Below are 22,930 nucleotides of genomic sequence, written 5' to 3'. Positions count from 1 at the left end.
TTTGAGTGCTGATCCTAGCCACACAAATAGAACTGATGCTTTTATCATCTTCCTCCGACCTGCTCCTCTTAGGGAATGGCCCAGCCTATGAACGAGAGATCTCAGAGCTTCCTCTGCCCTTTATCTTCCTGACCTCTCCACGATAAAGCCCGTGCATCCCCACATGGCCATCTCTCTAGCCCGTCTATTTGTCTTCTCCACTGTGATTGCCCCAGTGCACCATAGCAGCCCTTAGTCCATCTTCTCAGTGCTCAGCTTCCCTCCTCAGTTCCTCGTCTCCCCTGAACCTAATGGCATGCTACATTTTGTCCTGTATGAAGAGCACATTTATCACTTGACTGTCGGAACTAACAATGTCCAAGATGACCTGCTGGCACTGGTCTCAGCCCCTTGCATGGTAGTGCTTGGTCACTGCTCACAGCTCCAGGTGGATGTCTGCTCTTGTGAGTTTCTGGGCTTCGGCTGCTTATGAAGGGAGCAGATCCTGCTGGTCACGTCCTCTCGTTCCCTTGTTCCCTCATATTCTCTTTCCTCTGCCCCTTCATATTAGCCTCTTGTTTCTCGTGCTTAGAATGTGTACCTGCCTCTTGCTCCTGGCTAACTGGGCCTTCCGACTTTAGCTTAGCTGTCCGCTCTGCAGGAGAGTCTTTCTTTGGCTCTTCAAACTGCACTGAATACTGTCCCATCATTCCCCACAGGACCAGGAAAGTACACTCATTGTTCTAATGGCTTTCCCATTGATTTTCTTGGCTTTATAAGCATGCAATACATTTTCTAAAAATAATGATGCTTTTTTTATTATCATAGTCTCTTGTTTATTTCTTGCCTTATATTAATTAGATGTGGGCTACTTGCCTATATTTTTATGTCCTGTTCTTCTGTATTACTTTATCTTTACAATAACTATTGATTCCTGGTGGTACAAACTGTCTACAGCTCCATTTCTGGGGGATCTGACCTCCTAGAGTACCAGGTACATGTATAGTACACAGACACACATGTGGGCAAGACTCATGAACACAGCATGGAATAGATAAATCTTAAGGAGATTAAAAGTGGTTCTCTTTGAAAGTTTTCATTTACTTGTCCAAGACCCAGAATGTCACACTGATGGATTTAGATGGGCATCTTTGCAGTATAAAATGAAATATTCTGTTTCTGTGCACACTTTCTAAACAAGTGAAAGTAAACTTGCAAACAAAAACTTTCATTATGCTTTTGAAGAAATGCCTCTTATCGAAGGAATAGAGCTATATTTCCCCTACTTTTAACACTGTCAAATTCTGACAACCTTGAGGGAAAGTCTAGTGAACGCAGACACCCTGTGATGTATGAGGCATGTGTTTGTGAGTGTATGTCCGGCTTCCTTTGGGTCTTGCCGTGCTCTCTGGCACATTCATGTCACTGCTCTGCTGTGTGTGCATGCTTTGTTCAAGCACTTTTCTTGTCGTATCCCCTCGGTATGCAACAGGCAGCTCCTGTGAGGCACGTGGATGGCGTTAGCTGGTCCCAGTCATCGACTTCTACCAGTTCAGTGGGCAAAGGAGGTGGCTATGGTTCATGCAGATACTGTGTCCTGGCAGATAAGGGGCTTAGGGACCACAGGGGTGCGTGCGTGCGTGTGTGTGTGTGTGTGTGTGTGTGTGTGTGTGTGTGTGTGTGTGTGTGTGCGCGTATCCCTATACATTCCTACATATTTCCTTGATTCCCTTTCCTTTCCAAACATTTGTTACATGACATAGAAATGTAACAAATTCTTTTTTTTAATGTTGGTCTTATACCCTGCCATTTCTAAATTCATGCATGAATGAATCCTAGATGTTTTTTTGTTTATTCGTTTTTCTTCATTTGGTTGGGTTTTTTTTTCTATTGTTTCTTTTATCGTTTCTGGACAAGGACAGTTTCACAGACATTTGTGTTTATTTTCTGCTTGCTGTCTCACTGCACCATTTTGTTAATGGATGTGTTGGAAGCAGACATCCTTCCTTATTCTAGATCTTGTGGGGAAAAGGGTCTAATCCTTGTCACTGAGGAGCAGTGATGGCAGTAGGTTTTTGTAGGCACTCACTGTCACAGTGAGGAAGCTCATTTTGTTTGTTGGAACTTTTTTCAATAAAGGATGCAGAATTTTGTATATTTCCTGTACTTATGGAGATCATTTCTTTTCACTTATTCTGTTAATACTATAACTTTATTGAGTTTTTAGTTTTAAATGAACTATGTATTCATGTGAAAATACTCTTTAAGATGATGGTGTGTAAACCCTCTCTGTTGCTTGGTTGGCGTTTTGTCAGGTGTTTTTGCATGTATCTACTTGGGGACTTTGCTCTGTCCTTATTTAGCATTTGTTTTGGCGCAAGGTTCTATTGACCTCACAGGGTAGATTCGCATGTTTGCTGTGATCCTGTGTTTACAAGAAGAGACTTTTTCTTACAGTTTTTAAACATAATCTGTAGATAAAACTATATAAATACACTGCATTCTTAGAGGTTGTACTTAACGTTGTTTGTTTGTTTTTCCTGTCATTTCGAGAGAGGTTCCTGTTACACGGCTCAAACTGGCCTGAAGCCCACAATTCTTTTCCTTCCGTCTCCTCAGCATGTGGTGTCAGTCAGACCAACACACCAGCTTATGTTTGTTGTTGTTGCTGTTGTTGTTGTTGTTGTTGCTGTTTTAAATATGTATGGATGTTTTGCCTGCATGTGTGTCTTTCGACCATGTGCATTTCAGGTACCCTGGAGCGCCCAGGAAAGAGTTTTGTTTTCCCTAAAACCGGAGCTACAAATGGATATGAGCTGCTGTGAGGGCGCTGGGAATGCAACCCAGGTCCTGTGCAAGAGCAGTCAGTGTCTTAGCTGCTCAGCCATCTCTCCAGCCTGCTCTTATGCTTTAAATTAGATGTAGGACTATTTAATTTACACGTTGATTCTTATATCCGGTTTGGTAAGTTGTGTATTTCAATAATGTGTCTGACTTATGAGACATGTGTTTCTTAGATCCCTTTAACATTTGTAAAATTAAAAAAACACTATGTAGTTGGGGGGTGGGCTGCAGGTGCATGCCTGCCATGACACCCATGTGGAAGTCAGAGGACAAGTCTCACAAGTCAGTTCTCTCCTGCCACCATGCAGGAGAGAAGTTAGACTATCTCACGGTAGAGCCATCTCATGGTATCGTGTCCTTTTAGTGCTAGCAGACTGCATTCGTGCCTATTTGTGCCTTCCTTATGGTGATACGTTTTGTTCCCACAGTGTTGCAAAGGGATTACAAATGTTATTGACCTCAAGTAACCTTTGCCTTAGTTTCCTAGTCTTCCATTTTATTTAAAGTTGATGTCTGTAACTAGGAGCACGGCTGCGGGAGAGAGCATCAGACTTTCTCTTGTTACAGTAGCCCTTCATCTTAGAAGGTCCCCCCTAAAGAACTGCTTCTGGACTCGTTTCAGTCATCCATTTTGTAATTAACGCTGCCAGTTCTTCTTTTGCCCACAGGTGATTAGAAGTATTAGTTTTCACACAGCTGAGGATTTCGTAGTTATCTTTCTGTTACTGGTTTATTAATATTATTTGATCAGAAAATATGTTTTGCGTTTCACTCCTCTGGTGTTTGAATTTGTCTCATAGTCTAGTACATGGCTGCTCTTGGTGAATATTTCCTGGTTCCTGGTAGGAAGTGTATGCAGCAGTGGTTCCCTTTCAGCTGGCTGGGGGCCTTCCCAGGGTGTAGACATTATGGTGCTTGGTTGACTGGTTTGTCATTTGCTGGAGAGGTACACTAAAACTGACAGTGACGATTGTAGAGTTACTGGAGCCATCCAAGTCTGCAGACTAACCCCTGTGAAGCTGCCCTCCTCCTGCCTCTGACCTGTAGGCCTGCTTCTTCCCTCTTGCAGTCAAGGCCATTTAAATGTTTGAGCTCTCTGCTTCTGATTGGTTCTAAGGACTCATGAGGACTCCAGAGTTCTCTTCGAGTTTTCACACTTTCAGTTAGAGAAAAGTTTGTGCCAGCGTCGTGTCCTGAGATTTCTGTCTACTTCCCTCGGTGCCAGGATTGAACCAGGGCTCCTGCATAAGTGCCCTCTAGCACCAAGCCGAATCCTAGGCCCCTGTGATTTACTTTTAATCCGATTATTTAACTAAGTAATCACCCTACAATATGAATAATTTAGTTGTTTTCACACTACTTTTTTAACTCACAAATCAGAAATGGAGCTTTTTTTAAAAGCATTTTAGGAGTAGAAAAGGCATCATTGAGTGGTTTTTATATGGAGAAATGAAACTGACCTAAAAGCAACTGTAATTATGTGTTACAACCCTGATAAGGTAAATGTGCTAAGAGTAGTGTCTTTCTCTGTAGCCCAAGTGCTGGGGTAAGAGGTGCACAGCACCACTCTCAGCTCTAAAAGTAGGTCTTAACCGTGTGAAAGTAGGAAGTCGCATGAATGCAGGACAAGCCTCAGGGCTGATCATTTGGGAGAGACTTGTTTCTGTGACATGTAAGGTCTGCAATGAATAAAAAAGCCAGGCCTCCACTACGCCATTTGAAAGTGTGTCAACTTTATTTAAGCAGCCGCCTCATCTGTGTAGTGTTTAGACAGATAAGCAAGCAAACTCATACTGTGCTTAAGCCTCAACAGCAGGTCAGTTCCTAACTCTTCTTACTTGTGCTGCAAACCATCTTTGCAGGTTCCAAAGCGTTTCAGAAAAGCTGCACATGGAGTGCAAAGCAGAGATGGTGACGCCTCTGGTGACGAACCCTGGGCATGTGTGCATTACTGACACCAACCTGTATTTCCAGCCTCTCAACGGGTACCCGGTGCGTAGATCACGGGGCCATACAGTGCTTGCTTTGGTCTTCCAGCTAGATTTTCCAGGAAGCTGACATTATTACTGTGCCCTCACATCTTGGGGAAGGTCAAAGTCATTTGGCAACCCTGTGTAGAAGTGACTTCCTAGTGCCCTACGTAGTCGGAATCTGGTGCACACTCCCCTGAATTTCAGCCATTCTGAAGGACCTTGTACCTAGTGGTGTGTAAAGAGTGTCCACCCCTCCTGATTATGGATGAGTCGAGGGAGACTTATCCTTCTGCTAGGAGCACAGGGAAGGACACCAAGGAAGTGCTGTGATGAATGGGAAATGGATCCTCGTGTGCAGTTGCCTGTGTATAAGCATGGGGGTGTGGGCTGCTTGTTTCTCACCATTGCAGACTATGGCTCTCTGACTTCTCTGAGTGGTAGTGTAGGGTTCTCACAGCCAGTGTGGAGTCGTGTAAGATACCACAGTCAGGAGCTGTAGGACCCATCCCACCATCTAGGAAACCATCTTCTCTTTGAAAAGAATGCTAGACCTAAAACTCTGCCAGGAAGTGACCATAACCTAGGATCTACACCCACACTAGTAAAGACTTGCTGCTTATCCAGAGAAGGTCCTTTTCCGAGTGGGCCATGATAGCAGGACAAGTCCCATCCCTCTGGCCACACAGCTCTGCACCATTTGGCAGAGCACCTGTTCCCCAGGGGCCGTTTTCTGTGGAAAAAGAGAATGCTGTGGAAACTGTTGAGGGAGGTAGTCATTGACTCTAAATAGCTCAGACATGGTGTCATAACACTTCTGTCCACTAGGTGGTGGCACATACTGGGCAAAGTTTCCAGTGACGTGGCACATGGCTGGCTGGCCTGGTGTTCTGATACTGGCTAATACAGTTACTATTTTTGGTCAGAAACTTGCAGAAAATGTATGGCACCACAGCCTCAGGGGACATAGTGTACATGTCCCTGCTGACCAGGCTTCCCTAGCCTGGCTTCCCTGTTACCTGGGAGCAGGGATGTTGAAGCTTTGCCTTATCTAAGCATACGATAATTTCTAACTTTGATTCTTTCTTATAACTGTTTTCAAGTATCAAAGAATCAAAATGTTTTTTTCCTTTAAAAAAGAAAGTTTTAAAGTCTTGCCTTATGTTTTAATTTATCAGCTTTAACATTGTAATATTAAGGAAATGAAAAACATAATTCTTTAAAATAGAAGATGTTAGAACAAAGCAAACCATAGAGAACCTCGGGGCTGGAGCAGTGGCTCAGTAGTAAGAGCCTGTCCTGCCCAGTCGTCACAACGCTGGCACCCTCAGAATACATGGCGTCCCATGCATACCAGTAACCTCAGCGTAGAGCCAGGTGCAGACAGGTTAAGGGAGAGACCCTGCCCCAAAGGATAGGTGGAGAGAGAGAGACAGACAGAGACAGAGACAGAGAGAGAGAGAGAGAGAGAGAGAGAGAGCGCTCAGAGGGCACTCGATGAACCCTTCTGGCCTTCACATATGAGTGAAGATACATGTAGTCCTGTATACGCAGGCGATTGCATATACTCCAAGGTACACAGACAATCAGACAGACAGACCGACAATGTTTTAAAAGAGTAAAATTTTTGAATAGCCATTTTTACTCATTGCTGAATGCTACAAACCATGCAGTAATCCTCATGATACCTGAAAGATGAAAATAGCATTATCATCTGAGATTGCTGACGAGGGTCAGGAAGGTGTCCGAGCAGAATGCGAAGCCAGGTATGATTTGTCCAAGATCCCTCCTAGGTGTTTACTTGCAGCGCACCGGGAAGGCAAGGATTGTATGTCTTTCCCTCACTGCTGTAAGAAACAAACGAACAATTTTTAATTGAGCTACAATGGTGACACTATCTTTGTACTTTTTAAAGAAACCTGTGGTCCAGATAACGCTCCAAGATGTCCGGCGCATTTACAAAAGGAGGCACGGCCTCATGCCTTTGGTGAGTTCGGGCGCTGTACAGTTACCTGTGGGGGATTGTCTCGCCTGCAGTGTAGCAGCGAATTCACTTACAGGGCCCCGCACAGGCCTGGAAGCTCCAGTGTGCTGTATGTGAGCACGTAGAGGCTAGAAATTGATACAAGAATAACTTTTCTGGAAATAAGAGGTTTTGGGGCAGAAAATACTTTTGCTCAAAGAGCAAAAGACTAGAGGGTCCTTAAGCATCTCACTCCTGAAATTTCCGAACTTCTGGCCTTAGGCTAGAACCTAAGTCCAGGGTTCCTCCCACCTCATACCCACTACAGCCGGGTCTCAGAGTAAGACTGGGAAGACCCTCAAAGTCCTTTAGTACAGTGAGAGAGTACAGGCAGACAGTCACAGTGTTTAATGTAGTCTCTGAGCTCAATGAAAGAGAAATAGGGGACCTGAGAGATGGCTCAGCGGTTAAGAGCACTGAGTGCTCTTCCAGAGGTCCTGAGTTCAAATCCCAGCAATTACATGGTGCTTCACAACCATCTGTAATGAGATCTGATGCCCTCTTCTGGTGTGTCTGAAGACTGCTAGAGTGTACGTATATATGATAAATAAAAAAATCTTAAAAAAAAAAAGAGAAATAGGGAAGGCAAACATTAAAGCATTCAGCTGCTTCTACCCACCACTTCCCTCACTACACACACACACACACACACACACACACACACATCACTTACATTTGTCTCACATATGCACCTTAGAATCACCACTGATAGATGATTCCAAGGTGTTTGGAATTGACAGCAATATGAATTCATTTTCTCTTGCAGATTATAACTAGCTTGTTTTTGTACTTTTAAAGATTGATTGATTGATTGATTGATTGATTGATTGATTGATTTTTATGTGAGTACACTGTCATTCCCTTCAGACACACCAGAAGAGGGCATCAGATCCCAGTACAGATGGTTGTAAGCCACCATATGGTTGCTGGGAATTGAACTCAGGACCTCTGGAAGAGCAGTGAGTGCTGTTAACCACTGAGCCATCTCTCCAGCCTGTTTTTGTATTTTTAATTTGTGAAATTCAAGTACCTATTTTCCGTTCATTTCTAATGTTGGTAGAAAGTGAAGGGAAAGAGATCCTATTAGAAATCTGGTGCTCGCTCGTATATAGAAGAACAGTCAGTAAGGCGACAGAATTCATTGGTTCCTCTCCTTGTTTCCACCACAGCTGCTGTACATACAAAGAAAGCAGCCCTGAATCCAGGATTAACTTCTAACTTCTCTGGGCTCTCCCTGCTGTCTTTTCCCATCTCACCTTGCCAGCATGATGAAGCCTACAAAGCTTGTAGTTGTCTTTTCTCGTGAGAGTTGGCCTTACTTTACAGACCTGAGGGCCCTGAGGTTATGATCTCCTGCATCAGCCTCCCAAGTGCTGGGAAAACATTCAGCTCATAGGTTTTTTTAAGTAACCATAATTGAATGGCCTATTTGACTTATTAATTTCTTATGTTTAATGGTTACTTAATATGTACAAGAAAGCTAAACATTTATATCCAAGGAAGAAACGAGGGTTGACTGGTAATCTAATTTTAAATTTCAGAATAGTAAATTAATAAAAGCAATAGTCAGTAACAGGATTTGGTACCAAAGAGAATTACATTGTTTGCGTAAGGTGGTATATCTTGTTTTCAAGAAGTTTTAAGACAACACATATGACTATAGGGATACATATCCTTGAATCAAATTATAGATGTAGACAAGGTTAAAAACTTAAGCGTATAAATGCTTACCTGACTTTTGAGACGATGTACACATGTGATTTCAGGATGAACGTGGTGCTATTGGTTTTATTCTTTTTGATTCCTTAGGGCTTGGAAGTGTTTTGCACAGAAGATGACCTGTGTTCTGACATATACCTAAAGTTCTATGAGCCTCAAGACAGAGATGACCTCTATTTTTATATTGCCACGTACCTAGGTTTGCTGGTCTTCTTATGTCTGTTTATTGAAGGTAGTTAAGGACCTAAGAAGCCGGGACAGCACATAAGAGAAGAGACATCACTTCACCATAGTTAGATGTGTTTGTTCTGTGATACAGTATCTTAAAAACAAGAGAAATGTGAATTTATTTTGGTGAATTCATTTGTGTGTTTTTAAAGCTCTTGGTGACTATGTTTAAATACATCCCTGTTTTAATGACCTCCAGCTTGAGTGAGTTACAAAGAGACTACTCAAGCGTTTTCATGTCCAGTCACATGATGACTTAGTCGTGAATACCAACCCAGAGGGTGTTGAGGTGGGAGAGGATGTTTGTATGTAGGTGGATGCTGAGGTTGTTGCCAAAGCTGCTCCCTTCCTCCCTCCCCTGGCTTCCCAGCCACCACTCACTCTATGTGAGCTCACTTCTAAGTTTGTTCAAGCTTTCCCCAAAGGGCCCAAGAGCTAAAATAAATGTTTCATTTCTTAAAGCCTTTCTCTGGTAATTAACTAGAAACTTGGTAAAAAGTCAATATGAGTGCATAAAGAGCAGAACAGCAAATGAGCTGTTGTTTGATATATCCAGGAAAGAGCTTAGACTCAAAAAAGCAGTTTTCTAAACAAAATGGCAAGTCCACTCATTTGTGGGTAAGTTGAGTCATCCCCCAGTCTTTCTAAATCCAGAGTTCTCACTAAGAGGTCATTTTTCCAGGGACGTCGGCCTTCCTGGATGCTCTGGTTTGACACTTAGCCCTGCTGCAAAATTCCCCTTTTTCTTTGGAGTTTTTTTTTTTTTTTTCTTGAGATCATAGAGAACATGAAGCTGATAAACTGACAGTGGCCCACTTCTTCAGAGTCTAAAAACAGTTAATGAAGCCATATGGTTCTGTTCTAGTTTCATAAACATGTGGGGGCAGTGTACACAGTGGCCATGGTCCTTAAGACTGTCAAAACCCAGCATGTCCGATGGAGCTTTGTTACTCTGTGAAATTGCCATCTGTTTCCACACACCACTTGTGTGTTCATTTCATAGTCTCAGTATGGGCTCAAGTTATGTAATATCTGGGAGGAGTGGCTTGGTAGCTCAGGATACTTAACTCCTTTTCCTGGATCTTTGTGAGAACAAATCAACAATTCAGAAGTTCGTGGAAGGGCCACACCCAGGAGGCTTGTTCTGACACGTTATGTCAAAGCTAGCCAGTGTCCTGCGAAGGGCAGTAACCGCCAAAGCCCCTCTCCCCTCAGAACACCACATGGCAGAACACACTGCGGAGAGCTACATGCTGCAGTGGCAGCGAGGGCACCTGTCCAACTACCAGTACCTGCTCCACCTCAACAACCTGGCCGACCGCAGCTGCAATGACCTGTCCCAGTACCCTGTGTTTCCATGGGTAATAAGTGACTACTCCAGCCCAGAGCTAGGTGAGCACTGTTATGCAGGCTTCCAAAGGGAAGGATGCCATCTGAGTCAGGGTTTTACTGCTGCACATGGTCACCATGACCAAGGCAGCTCTTAGAGGGACAACATTTGATTGGGGCTGGCTTATGGGTTTAGAGGTTCAGTCCATTATTATGAAGGCAGGAGCATGGCAGCATCCAGGCAGGCATGGTGCAGACAGAGCTGAGTTCTGTATCTTCATCTGAAGGCTGCTAGCAGAATACTGACTTCTAGGCAGCTAGGATGAGGGTTGTAAAGTCTACACCCACGGTGGCACACCTATTCCAACAGGGCCACAACTTCTAATAGTGCCACTCCCTGGGCCATATACAAATCACCTCAGATGTGATTCCTTCTATATCAGACCTCATTACAGGACAAATTTGGACTCTTTTCAGTTTTCTCACCAAAGATTACCAATTTCCACTTCAAAATATTGGACAAATGTTGTATAGTGTTTTTTGTGTATTTACCCATTCTCAAAGGTCATACATAGAAAATATGTACAAAATTTTAATTCAGTCTTCCTGCTATTATGTGTAAGTGTCAAGTTTTAAAATAAGTTTCTCACTGAAAATTTCAAGTTAGTTCATTATTTTAAATTTACATTGAGATTTTAAATACCAAAAAAGAAAAAAAAATCAGCATCTACTGTGGATCACAGGAGGAAATGGAAGACACCCACAGTCGTATTTGAGAGGTGACTATGCTCAGGCCTTGTGTTACTGTGATGAAACGCCTGAGAAAACCAAGTTATAAGATTGATTTCAGCCCACAGTTTCAAAGGGCTCCATGCACCATAGCAAAGGGCCATGGCAGCCAGGAAGCAGAGAAAGAGAGTAGGGCAGAGGGCTAGGAAAGATACAGCCTGAAGACATGTCCCCAGTGACCCTCTCCAAAGGTTCTGCCTCTGACTTCTCACTGCTTCGTTAATAATGACATCTTATTATGAATGAACTAAAGGATCCGTCCATTCATTAGGAATACAACCTCCTCATCCCCATCTGATTGTCTCGGGAAATGCCAGTGAGGACACAGGCTCTCAGGCCACCCGAGCTGGCACTCAGACTATCACAAGTAACACTCATGTTTTTGTGACATTAACACTTCTTTCTTGGTCCCTTAAATAATGTTCCTAAATAATGTGTTAATATTGTTATTTTATATCATAGCATTTAAAAATTATGTATGACAAACAACAGCTCGCTTAACAATTTAGTGAGTTGAAGTTTGACATAGAAAGTGCTAACAAATTGTTTAAGAATATAAGATCATATTTCTTAGTTAATTTTCAAATATTTTGATTTTCAAATGTTACTGACAACACAAGATAATAGTCACTGCAATTCAGACATAGAACATAAACCTTAGTAGGAGAATATGGGTTTAAAATTTGTTTTTGAGTTTTATTTGGAATTGGGTTTCCTTTGTTTTTGATTAGAAAGTAATTTAAGATGACACTTGTTCCTTCCTCCCCCCTCTCTCTTTCTCTCTCTCTTTCTCTTTCTCTTTCTCTTTCTCTCTCTCTTTCTCTCTCTCCCCCTCCCTCCCTCTCCCTTCCTTCCTTCCTCCCTCCCTTCCTCCTTCCCTCCCTCCCTTCCTCCTTCCCTCCCTCCCTTCCTCCTTTCCTTCCTCCCTTCCTTCCTTCCTTCCTTCCTTCCTTCCTTCCTTCCTTCCTTGCATTTGGAAGTTGGTGTGGGTGGGAACATCTGCCGTGGAGAGCCTATGTGGTGACCTGAGGACAGCTCTGTGGGAGTCAGTCCACTTCTTCTTTGATGTGGGTCCTAGGGATTGAACTCCAGTTGTCAGACTCCGTGGGAGATGTCTTTACCCACAGATCCATCTGGTCTGTTGCAAAAAATATCTATATTCCAGGTATCTCATACTACAGATGTTACTGTTAAGTAAATGTAATTTTGTTTCAGGATTTTTTTTCTTTGTTTTTTTTTTATTATTATTTTTTGTTTGCTTGTTTTTGCAGCTCTATAAATATATAGGTACTTACTATTTGTGGATTTATTTCAGTTTTTGGAACTACTTTGTAGAAGCAGGCGTGAACTTGGCTCATTTCAGGAGAGTAATGGTATACTGCTACTGTGTTTGTATTCACAGATTTGTCAAATCCTGCAACCTTCCGAGATCTTAGTAAGCCAGTGGGAGCCCTAAATCCAGAGAGGCTGGAGAGACTGCTGGTACTGTGTGGGCTCTTTGTTTCTAAGCAGCATTGCGGGGCATGGCCTGTGCTTGCTTAGTAAGGGAATCTCAGTCCCTAGGCTTAGGTGCGCTGTTGACACACGTCCTCACCCTTCTGTGACCACCTTTTCTGTGTGCTTTGCTTTAATTTGGGAAGTGGGAGAATGAGCTGCTTGAATTATTTTCATGCAGATATTGTTTGATAAATTGCAAAAGAGTTGCACAAGTGCAGCGCGTGTTTTTAAGCTTTACCCACCTTTAGCTTCCGGAAGTGACCAGCCCCCTCCCTGCTTCCCCTGAATCCTCAGATAAAAGACACACACACAGGGTTTCCTTTAACCTTGCCTTCTTAGCACAATTGCAGGGCACTGCTGTCTCAGTCTCTTCCACCTGCCTTAAACTTCAGTTGCTAAGCTCCCCTGACTACTCCCCTGTAGGACCGGCCTGTGTGGCTGCTCTGTTTTGAGGTCTCACATGGTTGCTCAGTTCTCCTCTCTCCAAAGCAAGGTGAACTATATCTCCTTCCTTGCGTCCCGCTCCTGCCTACAGGGATCCAGAAATTCTACCTGTCCCTTCTGCCCAGCAATTGGCCCACGACTTTCTTTACTGGCAGATCAAGAACCAATTGGGGAATAGGACCTTAGCATCAGAACCTCTCCCTATACACTAAATTATTTGTGTTTTGTTGGGTGTCAGCACCCATCAACACCCTGCCCCCAGAAAATGAGAGTCTGCAACAGGAGTGCTGCTAGCCACAGCTGTGCTTTCTCACTGGCCCTCTGCTGTTCCTAAGACAGGGATTGGGAATGTAGTGTGTCCAGTTCTCTGCTAAGGGTTGACTCCTCAGGCCGTTACTGTCTCACAGTCAACACAGACCCATGGCTGTTTGTTCTTATTTGTAGACTCGATACCAGGAAATGCCTGAGCCGAAGTTCATGTATGGGAGCCACTACTCTTCCCCAGGCTATGTGCTCTTTTACCTCGTTAGGATCGGTAAGGCCGGCCTCAGTGGCGTTTAAACCCTGAGCCATCTCTGAAGCCCTAGTGTACTGTTTCATGTAGATTTCCAGATAACTCTACAGTCTGACTTAACTCTGATTTGTTTCCCTCTAGCACCAGAATATATGCTGTGTCTACAAAATGGAAGATTTGATAATGCAGATAGGATGTTCAACAGGTTTGGAAACAACACTTCACCATTTTTAAAGCTTTCTGATTATACATGTATAGTGTGTTTGTTTTAAAATTCTAGATGTATACAAAAGTGGTAAGAAATATAAAACCTGAAAGGTCTGGATTCATATGCCTTTAACCCCCAAGAGACAGAGGCAAGGGTTGGGGATTTAGCTCAGTGGTAGAGCGTTTCCTAGGTTCGGTCCCCAGCTCCAGGAGGAAAAAAAAAAAGAGAGAGACAGAGGCAGGCAGATCTTTGTGAGTTCTAGGCCAACCTGGTCATGCAGAGTTCTACTGAAAGATCCCATGCAGAGAGACCCTTACTCAAGTCTTGGGAAATCGCGGACCCCAGATACAGAGAGTCCATTTTGGATGTAATAAGCAAAGGCGAGGTTTATTACGGAGACCTATTACAGAGATCTCCTGGCCGACACGTTTCTCATGCAGGAGAAAGAGGTGTCGACCCGAGAGGCTGGGAGAAAGAGTATTTAAAGGCAGAGGCTGTGAGCCCAGGGGATGGGGGATGTCAAAGGGGAAGGCACCACAAGTTACAGGATTGTTTTATGGCTCCAGGAGATAAGGGGACACCAGAAGGTTTATGGCCCCCTGGTTCCTGGAACAGAGCTACTAAATCAGGAGAACGGTTGGGTCTTCAGGTCCTCATTATTTTTAAAAGTTTGTCAGAATTGATGAAGCATCTGTATTTGAAACACCTCTGGTTAGGCTTGGGCTGCGGGTTTCCTGGAGTGCTCTCTGTAGGACACAATGGCTGGAAGGCACAGTGGGGGCTTAAATAAACATCACAGGGGCAGAACAAAGAACAGTTACTCACGCCTCCGGGTGATAAGCAAAGTAGTTCTCTTGCATTTTTAACAGTCTGTCTTCCAGAGACAGGTCCTGTTGTTGAGTTTTGGGCTAATTTAAAACTCTATCTCTCACTATGACAGCCGGGACTACCTAGTAAGACCCTGTCTTAGAAACAAGTGATTTCTTTCAGGCTTTTTCATAATGCGTGTGTATAGGAAAATATATGTTTTTAATTATTCTAACTGTATTTCATGCATCTGAGTGTTTACCTGCATCTATAAATGTACACCATGTGTATGCTATGCCCATGGAGCCAGGAGATTTTTCTGGAGCTGGACTTAGAGACAGTTGTGATCTACCATGTGGTTGATAGGAATCCAATCTACATCTTCTAGAGGAGTAACTGGTCCTCATAGCCACTGGACCATCTCTAAAGTCCTAGGAACTGATTTTTGTTTGCCTTGTTTTGTTTCAAGACAAAGGTTCTCTGTGGTGTAGCCTTGACTGTTTTGGAACTCACTCCATAGACCAGGCTGGCCTCCAATCCTGAGATCTACCTGCTTCTGCCACCTGATTGCTGGGATGTGCCACCACACTAGGTTAAGGAACAAATTTTCAAATGTAGTTTTTCTCCTGTCCTGTGCAGGCTGAGCAGTTTTCCCCATACTATTTTGAAAGAATGCTTTTAAAAACGATTGTGTCGGGCTGGAGAGATGGCTCAGCGGTTAAGAGCGCCCGACTGCTCTTCCAGAGGTCATGAGTTCAATTCCCAGCAACCACATGGTGGCTCACAACCATCTGTAAAGAGATCTGATGCCCTCTTCTGGTGTATCTGAAGACAGCTACAGTGTACTTATATATAATAAATTAAAAAAAAAAAAAAAAAAAACGATTGTGTCCTGTTTTAGAATATACCATAATTACTCAAACTATTATTCTCTATTGGGCAATCACACTTCTCTCCAAAGAGAGAAATTATTCTTTTTACTAATTATGCTATGGTGAAAGCATTAAAATTGGCTTACACATTTATATGATAAACATTTCCCTACCAGAATACAAAAAAGGAACAACACCCTTTGTGTCTGATCTTTTCTGGAGCCACAAAGCAGTTGCAATAGGATCCTAGGGTGTGCACCTAGGGCAGGAAGCGTGTGGTGCCGTGGGGTGTGGTTTACTCTCCTGTGGGCTAGTGAATTCCACCAACGCCCTGAGTCAAGGAGCCTCACATGGATGTTACAACCTGTGTCAGTGAGAAAGCTAGATCACCAGAGCCTGGAACAGTAGGGGTCAGTGGAAGGACGTAGAGCAGCCTGCTGCTGCTGTCTCCATAGCTCGGGTTAATCAGCACAGCACTCTTTTCATGTCTAGCATTGCAGAAACCTGGAAAAACTGTTTGGATGGTGCGACGGACTTCAAAGAGGTAAGTAGCCCAGGAAGCTGGTGAGCCACGGGGCTCTGGTTCCTGAATGCTTGAGAGCATCTGTTGTGTACCCCCACCTCCAACCTGCAGTTGATCCCAGAATTCTATGATGAAGACGCCAGCTTCTTGATCAATAGTCTGAAGTTGGATCTGGGGAAGAGACAAGGAGGGCAGATGGTTGACGACGTGGAGCTTCCTGCATGGGCCTCAAGTGAGTGTCTGTACTTGCCTTCCCAGGAGTGCAGTGGCGGTGTTATTTGTTGTATTGTGTCACTTGTGAGTTTGTGTATCCCAGCCAGAAGTGTGCGTAGTCTACATTGTAAGGAGATCTATTTATGTTGGCCAGATCTAAACATTGTAAAAATGGTTCCTGACACTTTTTTCGGGGAAAAAATTATATAAGATGAAATCTTAATTAGAAATACGTAAAAAGGAAAAAACATAAAAGCATCTCCTCCGAGAAGTTTTATGCACAAATGGATAGGTACAAGAAATGAAAGAAAATACAGTAGAGATGGCTTAAAGTTCTGATGAAATCTGCTCTGATAGGTCCCCAAGACTTTCTCCAGAAGAACAAGGACGCCTTGGAAAGCAGTTATGTGTCTGAGCACCTTCATGAGTGGATTGATCTGATATTTGGCTATAAGCAAAAAGGGAGTGAGGCCATAGGGGCCCATAACGGTATGTAATATTGGCTGGCATTTCACCTAGTGTCCTGTGAGGAGGCTGCAGAAGGGAGAGCAGGAGTTCAAGACCAGTCTGGGCTCTGTGTCCAGACTGCAAATCAAATAGAAATCTCTGATAGGACAGTGACGTCAGTGCCCGTGAAGGCCAGAGATGGCTTTCAGTTAAGCAGGAAGAAGATAGCAGCAGTCAGCCTCATCAGCCTCTGCTCGTCAGTAACAAATTACCTGAGCTGAAATCCAGAAGTGACTCAAGGGAAGCCCAGTCACTCCAGTACTGTGTCTAAGGCTTCCTTCCCTAAAGTGAAAGCAATGCTAACCAAGAAGATACAAGATAGCAGCCATAACAGAATACCACAAGTTAGCATTTACTCAGCTTGAACATTGGTCTGTTTTACAAATGAATAAGAGTTTCTATGCATACAGTTAAGTTGCGTTGCGTACATTCTGTGCAGAGTATATATGACTAAATGTACATATTTTCAATAGTATTTACCTCTCTCCTTCAGTGTTTCACCCCCTGACCTATGAAGGCGGTGTAGACCTGAACAGGTATGCACGTTTCACTACACAACAGTTCTGTTTGATTATTAATGCATGTATTGAGAGGTTAAATTATGAAATTATTTATATCTTGCTTTCAAGTTGCTAAAACACAGGGGATAGGGGCCGGTCAGCCAGCTCAGCTACTGACAGCACTTACCACTGTTTGAAAGGATCTGAGTTTGATTCCTAGCGCCCTGTTTGGAAGCTCAGAGCTCTCTGGAACTGCAGCTCTGAGGAACCTGGTGCTCCTTTCTAGCCTATTCAGGCACTGTACGTGTGTGGTATTACCTCACACACAAACACAAATAAATAAAAATAATCGGAATCAATCATTGGAGAAAGGACATATTATGGAAAGGTGTATGAACAAGTTTAGTCTGTGCTCGTAGTATCTTTGGGGGTTTTTGTCTCCAGCGGATCTGCAGTTTGAACGTGAACCTGGTGCTTTATGCCATCTTTTATATTTCTTCCTAAAGCATTGAGGATCCCGATGACAAAGTAGCCATGCTGACCCAAATTTTGGAATTTGGGCAGACACCAAAACAGCTGTTTGTGACACCACATCCTCGAAGGATCACCCCCAAGTTTAAAAGTTTGTCCCAAGCGTCCAGCTACAATGCTTCTATGACAGACTCCCCAGGTAAGTCTTGTAAGAGTGAATGTAGAGTGGCCCCTTTGTCTGTCTTTTGTGAGGAATGTGTTTCTGAAGAGTCTGAAACAGATGAAACATGAACTCCTGAGTTGCTCAAAGATGTTTGCCTCTGTAGGGGGCTTTGGGCTGTTCCAGTGGCAAAGCCCTGCCTTTGTCTTCCGTGCCAGGCCTTGGGCTCAGCCCCAAGCACCACAAAGCAAACAAGCATATTCGTTCCACTCCTGTTTCTGTTCTAGGTTGTTTGTTGGAAGAAATTAAGTCACATTTTCTGGCCATCCATTATGACTGTGATTTCCCTAGCTGCTTCCTTTTCTGTGGTTTTAAAGCTCCTGCTCCACGCTTAGCAATACTGTCCGACGTATACTCCCACACACGCATGCTTTTCTAGAGAAGACTTGCCAAACTTACATGAAGGTTGACTTCAGCTCAAACTGCTGTGCTTTTTAACCTGTTTACCTTTTCTTGATTTGCTTCCGTTCTTCCATCCATCCTTCCTTCCTTCCTTTTAATAATTTTCTATTAACATGTGGCAAATGTATATAGAGTATCCCCTCCATCCCGGCCACAATGGTGTCTAAGATAAACTTTAAGAAAGGAAGAGTCATACGTCTCCATCCATATAACCACAGTTCTTATGCCATAGCCTCCCAGGAGGAGCCATGTGATGACGGCCGAGCCTCTCATCAGCAAAGGATTTCCCTTTCTTCCGGTTTTGTCTCATGACACCCAGGCATGCTGAGCCTGTCAGGCTTGCTGCTACAAGAGTAGCTAACCCTCCTCTCCAGCCTCTTACTGTGAGGGCTTGATAAGGGCAGCCTGAAGGACCTTGTGACTACATAAAGGGGAGAGTCTGGTTACTGTCTTCTTCCCTTGGTCACCAACCCTAAGCACCATCATGTGGCTACTTTAAGCAGGGCAAATCCTCTAGCTTCTCTTCATGAAGAAGTAAGAGTATTACTTCTTCTCCTGAGAAACAAGAAGCCTTATTTGAGTTCTTGGGGTTTTTTTTTTTTTTCTCCTCAAAACCAAAATAAAGCATCAGTGTTCCTAGGCAACTGTTGCGTTTTCCAAAAGAAAGGGCTGAGACAGAAATGGCCACTCAGACTTTTATTCCCTGTGATGCCCAAGCAACTGGTCAAGTCAGGACTTTGCAAACACTAAGAAGCCTGGAGCTTTCAATGCAATGGTCTATGTATAATTTTATTCTTAGCTAATGTTGGGCTGTATGATTTGTACCTTTGAAAGCATATTTTGGTGGTGGCTTGTTTTCTTGTTCTTTAACACTGATAGAATCCTTCAGACCCTGTGATCTGAAACAGCTGACTTTCTGTACTTTACTGACTCACTCAGTATCAGTTTCATGTAGTTTCTCCAGGGGAGGAGTCATTTGAAGACCTGACTGAAGAGAGCAAAACTCTGGCCTGGAATAACATCACCAAGTTGCAGCTACATGAGCAGTACAAAATCCACAAAGAGTAAGAGTATCTCACATGCCTCTTTTCCAGCACTTCTCAACCTGTGGGTCACAACTCCTTTGGCCATTGCATATCAGAGATTTACATTACAGTTCATAATGGGACCAAAAGTACAGTTATAAAATAGCAATAAAATAATAAAAAATAAAATAATGTTATGGTGGGTGTCACCGCAACCTGATGAACTATATATTAAAGGGTCACAGCATTAGGAAAATTGAGAACCCCTAGTCTGTGTAAAAGCTGGGAGTTTGGCATGGGAATGAACTACAGAAGACAAGTCACGTGTGAAAATGACCATCCAATGTTTTCTTCACTGCTTTCTAGCCTACAAAATGTCTGTGGGGATTTGCCATGTGAAGTCAGTGTAGCAAAGGAAAATTAGTCTGGGCCACCATGCTCTCCCGTATATCTTCCTGTGACATGTTGCTCTAGGCTGAGATTAGGATGCAGGCAACCTGTAATTTGTACCTATAAGCTGTACATACCACCCCTCAAAATTTAAAATGTGGGAAAGTGTGGAACAAGCATGTTTGTTATCAAGCTTTGAATTTACAGATAGTGTAGGAAAAAGCACACCTTAAACCATTATAATAATAATAAGGCCATGCAAGTGTCAGGGTGGGAATTTAGGTCCCTAGAAGCCATGTAAAAGCCAGGCAGGTAGGGTAGCCATCTATAATCTCAGAACTCAACAAACAGACGAAGGGTCCCTCGGTAAGCTGGCTAGCTGGAGACCCTGCCTCAGTAAAGTGAGTGGAGAGCCATCTGTCATCAACTGTGAGCCTCCACATGGACACACCCCCACACACAGATACATGCTAGCCTTTCTTCCCTTAACTGTGCCCCCCAAAGGCATCGAGGAAGTGATCATGCAGTCCAAGACAGTCCAGTGAAGGTGTGAATAAACCTCTAGTACTTATACACGTAACGGTTAGTGATTGACCTTGGACGTTCTGTGAAAGGGGCTACTAGACCCACATACGTACACCATTGGCAGACATTAGGGACAGAGTATTCTGAATGGAATGAGAATGGTGACATCTCATTGGGGATGGCCAGGTAAGGCGGGATTGTAGGAGAAGAAGTTTCCTCTTGCCAGAAACATGTTCAGCATGGTCTGCTGCAGCTTGGAGAGCAGAGAGGGAGAATGTGTTCTATCAGCAGGGTATTGTCCGAGCAGAGGTGGGCATTGCTGAGGATTGGCTTGGAGTGGCAGGGACATGCAGAGAACAGTTCAAGTGAAGAAGCTTCGCAGACAAAATGAAGGAAGCCTAGTGAGAGTGAAGCAGAACAGTGTCCTCACTCACAGCTAACGGTAATCAGTAAAACTTTGCTTCTCAACAGGGCGGTTACAGGGATAGCAGTGTCTTGCAATGGGTCTTCAGTCTTTACCACCTCACAAGGTATGTCTTCCTGCCTGAAAAGCACTTTAGCTGCAAGCACAGAGTCTGAGCTAAGCTTTGCTGGTATGAGCTGTGTTCACGGAAAATAGACTTTAGAAAAATTTTGTCATAGTTTGCCAAAAAAGGAAAAGCTTCCTGAAGCTGGCCTGGCCCGCTGGATGAAGTCACAGGGCAGGAACAAGGCCATGGCCTTGCTCACTCCAGGCTATCTTACCATAAGGGGCTGTTGCGTGGCCTGCGGAACTTAGAAGGGTGTGAGTGGGAGTCAGGGCTGAGGCAGGCCTGGGCTGTTGTGCTGCATGTTCACCTGTGGAGTGCAGATTTGCTGCTAGTTTTACCTTGACATTCAGCATATAGCTTTAATTTTTTTTGTAGGATATGACATTGAATTCATATATTGATTATTTACCTTTGCCTTATTGATAAGACTTAAACTGTATCTTAAGGATACACTAGACTTTGGATATCCTGATCTAGAAAAGCACTACCAATATCCATCTCTTACAGCGCGTGTGTTCTCCTGGAGGTGTGTGTACATTGCTGGTTGAAGTGTGTCCCAGTAAGGGGACATCACTGTTCAGCTTTAGAGTCAGGACAGCCAGTTCTGACAGAGCTACTGACTGTTTTCCATGAGGCTCCTCGTCTCAGTCCCAGATTACCACAGGAAACTATTTTCCACATGTGGTGTTTAGAAATGATACTGAGAGCTAACCACATCCAGGTAGATGAATGCCCACTCCCACATTCTGTGATTGTGGTGCGTTATCTGGGCGTCACATTCTTTTCTCTTCCCACACCACCTAGGATCCTGTAAAGTAGAGCTTCGTACACAGTGTACAAAATGATTGTGTAGGGCGCCACACTGACTGAACACATCAGGGTACCGACAGTGCTGCTGGAAGGAGGAAGACGTCTGTGCTTTGAAGGGTTTCCAACTGCTGTGCTGATCAGGAAGCAGCCAGCAGACACTGTGGTGTCCTTTAACAAAGGCTCAAGTGAAGTAGTTCTCAACCTTTGGGTTGCAAAACCCTGGGATCAAATGATCTTTCCACAGGGGTCATACGTCGGATATCCTGCATATAAGATATTTATATTACAAGTCACAACAGTAGCAAAATGATAGGTATGAAGTAGCAAAGAAAATAATTTGGTGGTTGGGGGTCACCACAGCATGAGGAACTGTATTAAAGGGTCACAGCATTAGGACGGTTGAGAACTAGTGGTTAGCAGGGTTTCTCTGAGATGGTTTGAGCTTGTTAACCATGGGCTTTATGTTTCTGACCAACCATCAAGGCTTCAGATCTTCCCCCAGCTTGTTAAGAATTGTACCACTGGAATAGAATTGAAGACCCGGAAATGAACCCACACACCTATGGGCACTTGATTTTTGACAAAGGAGCCAAAACTATCCAATGGAAAAAAGATAGCATTTTCAGCAAATGGTGCTGGTTCAACTGGAGGTCAGCATGTAGAAGAATGCAGATTGATCCATGCTTATCAACCTGTACAAAGCTTAAGTCCAAGTGGATCAAGGACCTCCACATCAAACCAGATACACTCAAACTAATTGAAGAAAAAGTGGGGAAGCATCTCAAACACATGGGCACTGGAGAAAATTTCCTGAACAAAACACCAATAGCTTATGCTCTAAGATCAAGAATCGACAAATGGGATCCCATAAAACTGCAAAGCTTCTGTAAGGCAAAGGATACTGTTGTTAGGACAAAACAGCAACTAACAGATTGGGAAAAGATCTTGACCAATCCTACAACAGATAGAGGGCTTATATCCAAAATATGCAAAGAACTTAAGAAATTAGACCACAGGGAGACAAATAACCCTATTAAAAATGGGGTTCACTGATAAGAAAGGGGAGGGGGGAGGGGGATGTTTGCCCGGAAACCGGGAAAGGGAATAATACTCGAAATGTATATAAGAAATACTCAAGTTAATAAAAAAAATGGGGTTCAGAGCTAAACAAAGAATTCACAGCTGAGGAATGCCGAATGGCTGAGAAGCATCTAAAGAAATGTTCAACATCTTTAGTCATAAGGGAAATGAAAATCAAAACAACCCTGAGGTTCCACCTCACACCAGTGAGAATGGCTCAAAAACTCAGGTGACAGCAGATGCTGGAGAGGATGTGGAGAAAGAGGAACACTCCTCCATTATTGGTGGGATTGCAGATTGGTACAACCATTCTGGAAATCAGTCTGCAGGTTCCTCAGAAAACTGGACATTGAACTACCTGAGGACCCAGCTATACCTCTCTTGGGCATATACCCAAAAGATGCCCCAACATATAACAAAGACACATGCTCCACTATGTTCATAGCAGCCTTATTTATAATAGCCAGAAGCTGGAAAGAACCCAGATGCCCTTCAACAGAGGAATGGATAC

At 43.6% G+C, this 22,930-nt stretch overlaps 1 protein-coding gene across 4 annotated transcripts in view; it reads left to right on the top strand.

The window, feature by feature from the left end:
- Nsmaf (neutral sphingomyelinase activation associated factor) overlaps window positions 1–22,930 on the top strand; it is a 59,950-nt gene that overhangs the window by 22,289 nt on the left and 14,731 nt on the right. For all 4 annotated transcript variants that reach the window (XR_015619777.1, XR_015619776.1, XM_087549579.1 and 1 more), the window contains 14 exon segments: window positions 4,686–4,815; window positions 6,709–6,780; window positions 8,626–8,734; window positions 9,979–10,155; window positions 12,284–12,363; window positions 13,267–13,357; window positions 13,478–13,541; window positions 15,716–15,767; window positions 15,858–15,978; window positions 16,317–16,448; window positions 16,960–17,002; window positions 17,473–17,636; window positions 19,015–19,123; window positions 20,471–20,529. Coding sequence is in view for 2 of the 4 variants with exons in the window: in XM_087549579.1 (XP_087405705.1) it covers window positions 4,686–4,815; window positions 6,709–6,780; window positions 8,626–8,734; window positions 9,979–10,155; window positions 12,284–12,363; window positions 13,267–13,357; window positions 13,478–13,541; window positions 15,716–15,767; window positions 15,858–15,978; window positions 16,317–16,448; window positions 16,960–17,002; window positions 17,473–17,636; window positions 19,015–19,123; window positions 20,471–20,529 (1,403 nt within the window). In the remaining 2 variants the exon portion in view is untranslated.

Source organism: Rattus norvegicus, chromosome 5, assembly GCF_021556685.1.
Source record: "Rattus norvegicus strain SHRSP/BbbUtx chromosome 5, alternate assembly SHRSP_T2T, whole genome shotgun sequence".
NCBI classification, from domain to species: Eukaryota; Metazoa; Chordata; class Mammalia; order Rodentia; family Muridae; genus Rattus; species Rattus norvegicus.
This window is presented reverse-complemented; position numbering and strand designations above follow the sequence as displayed.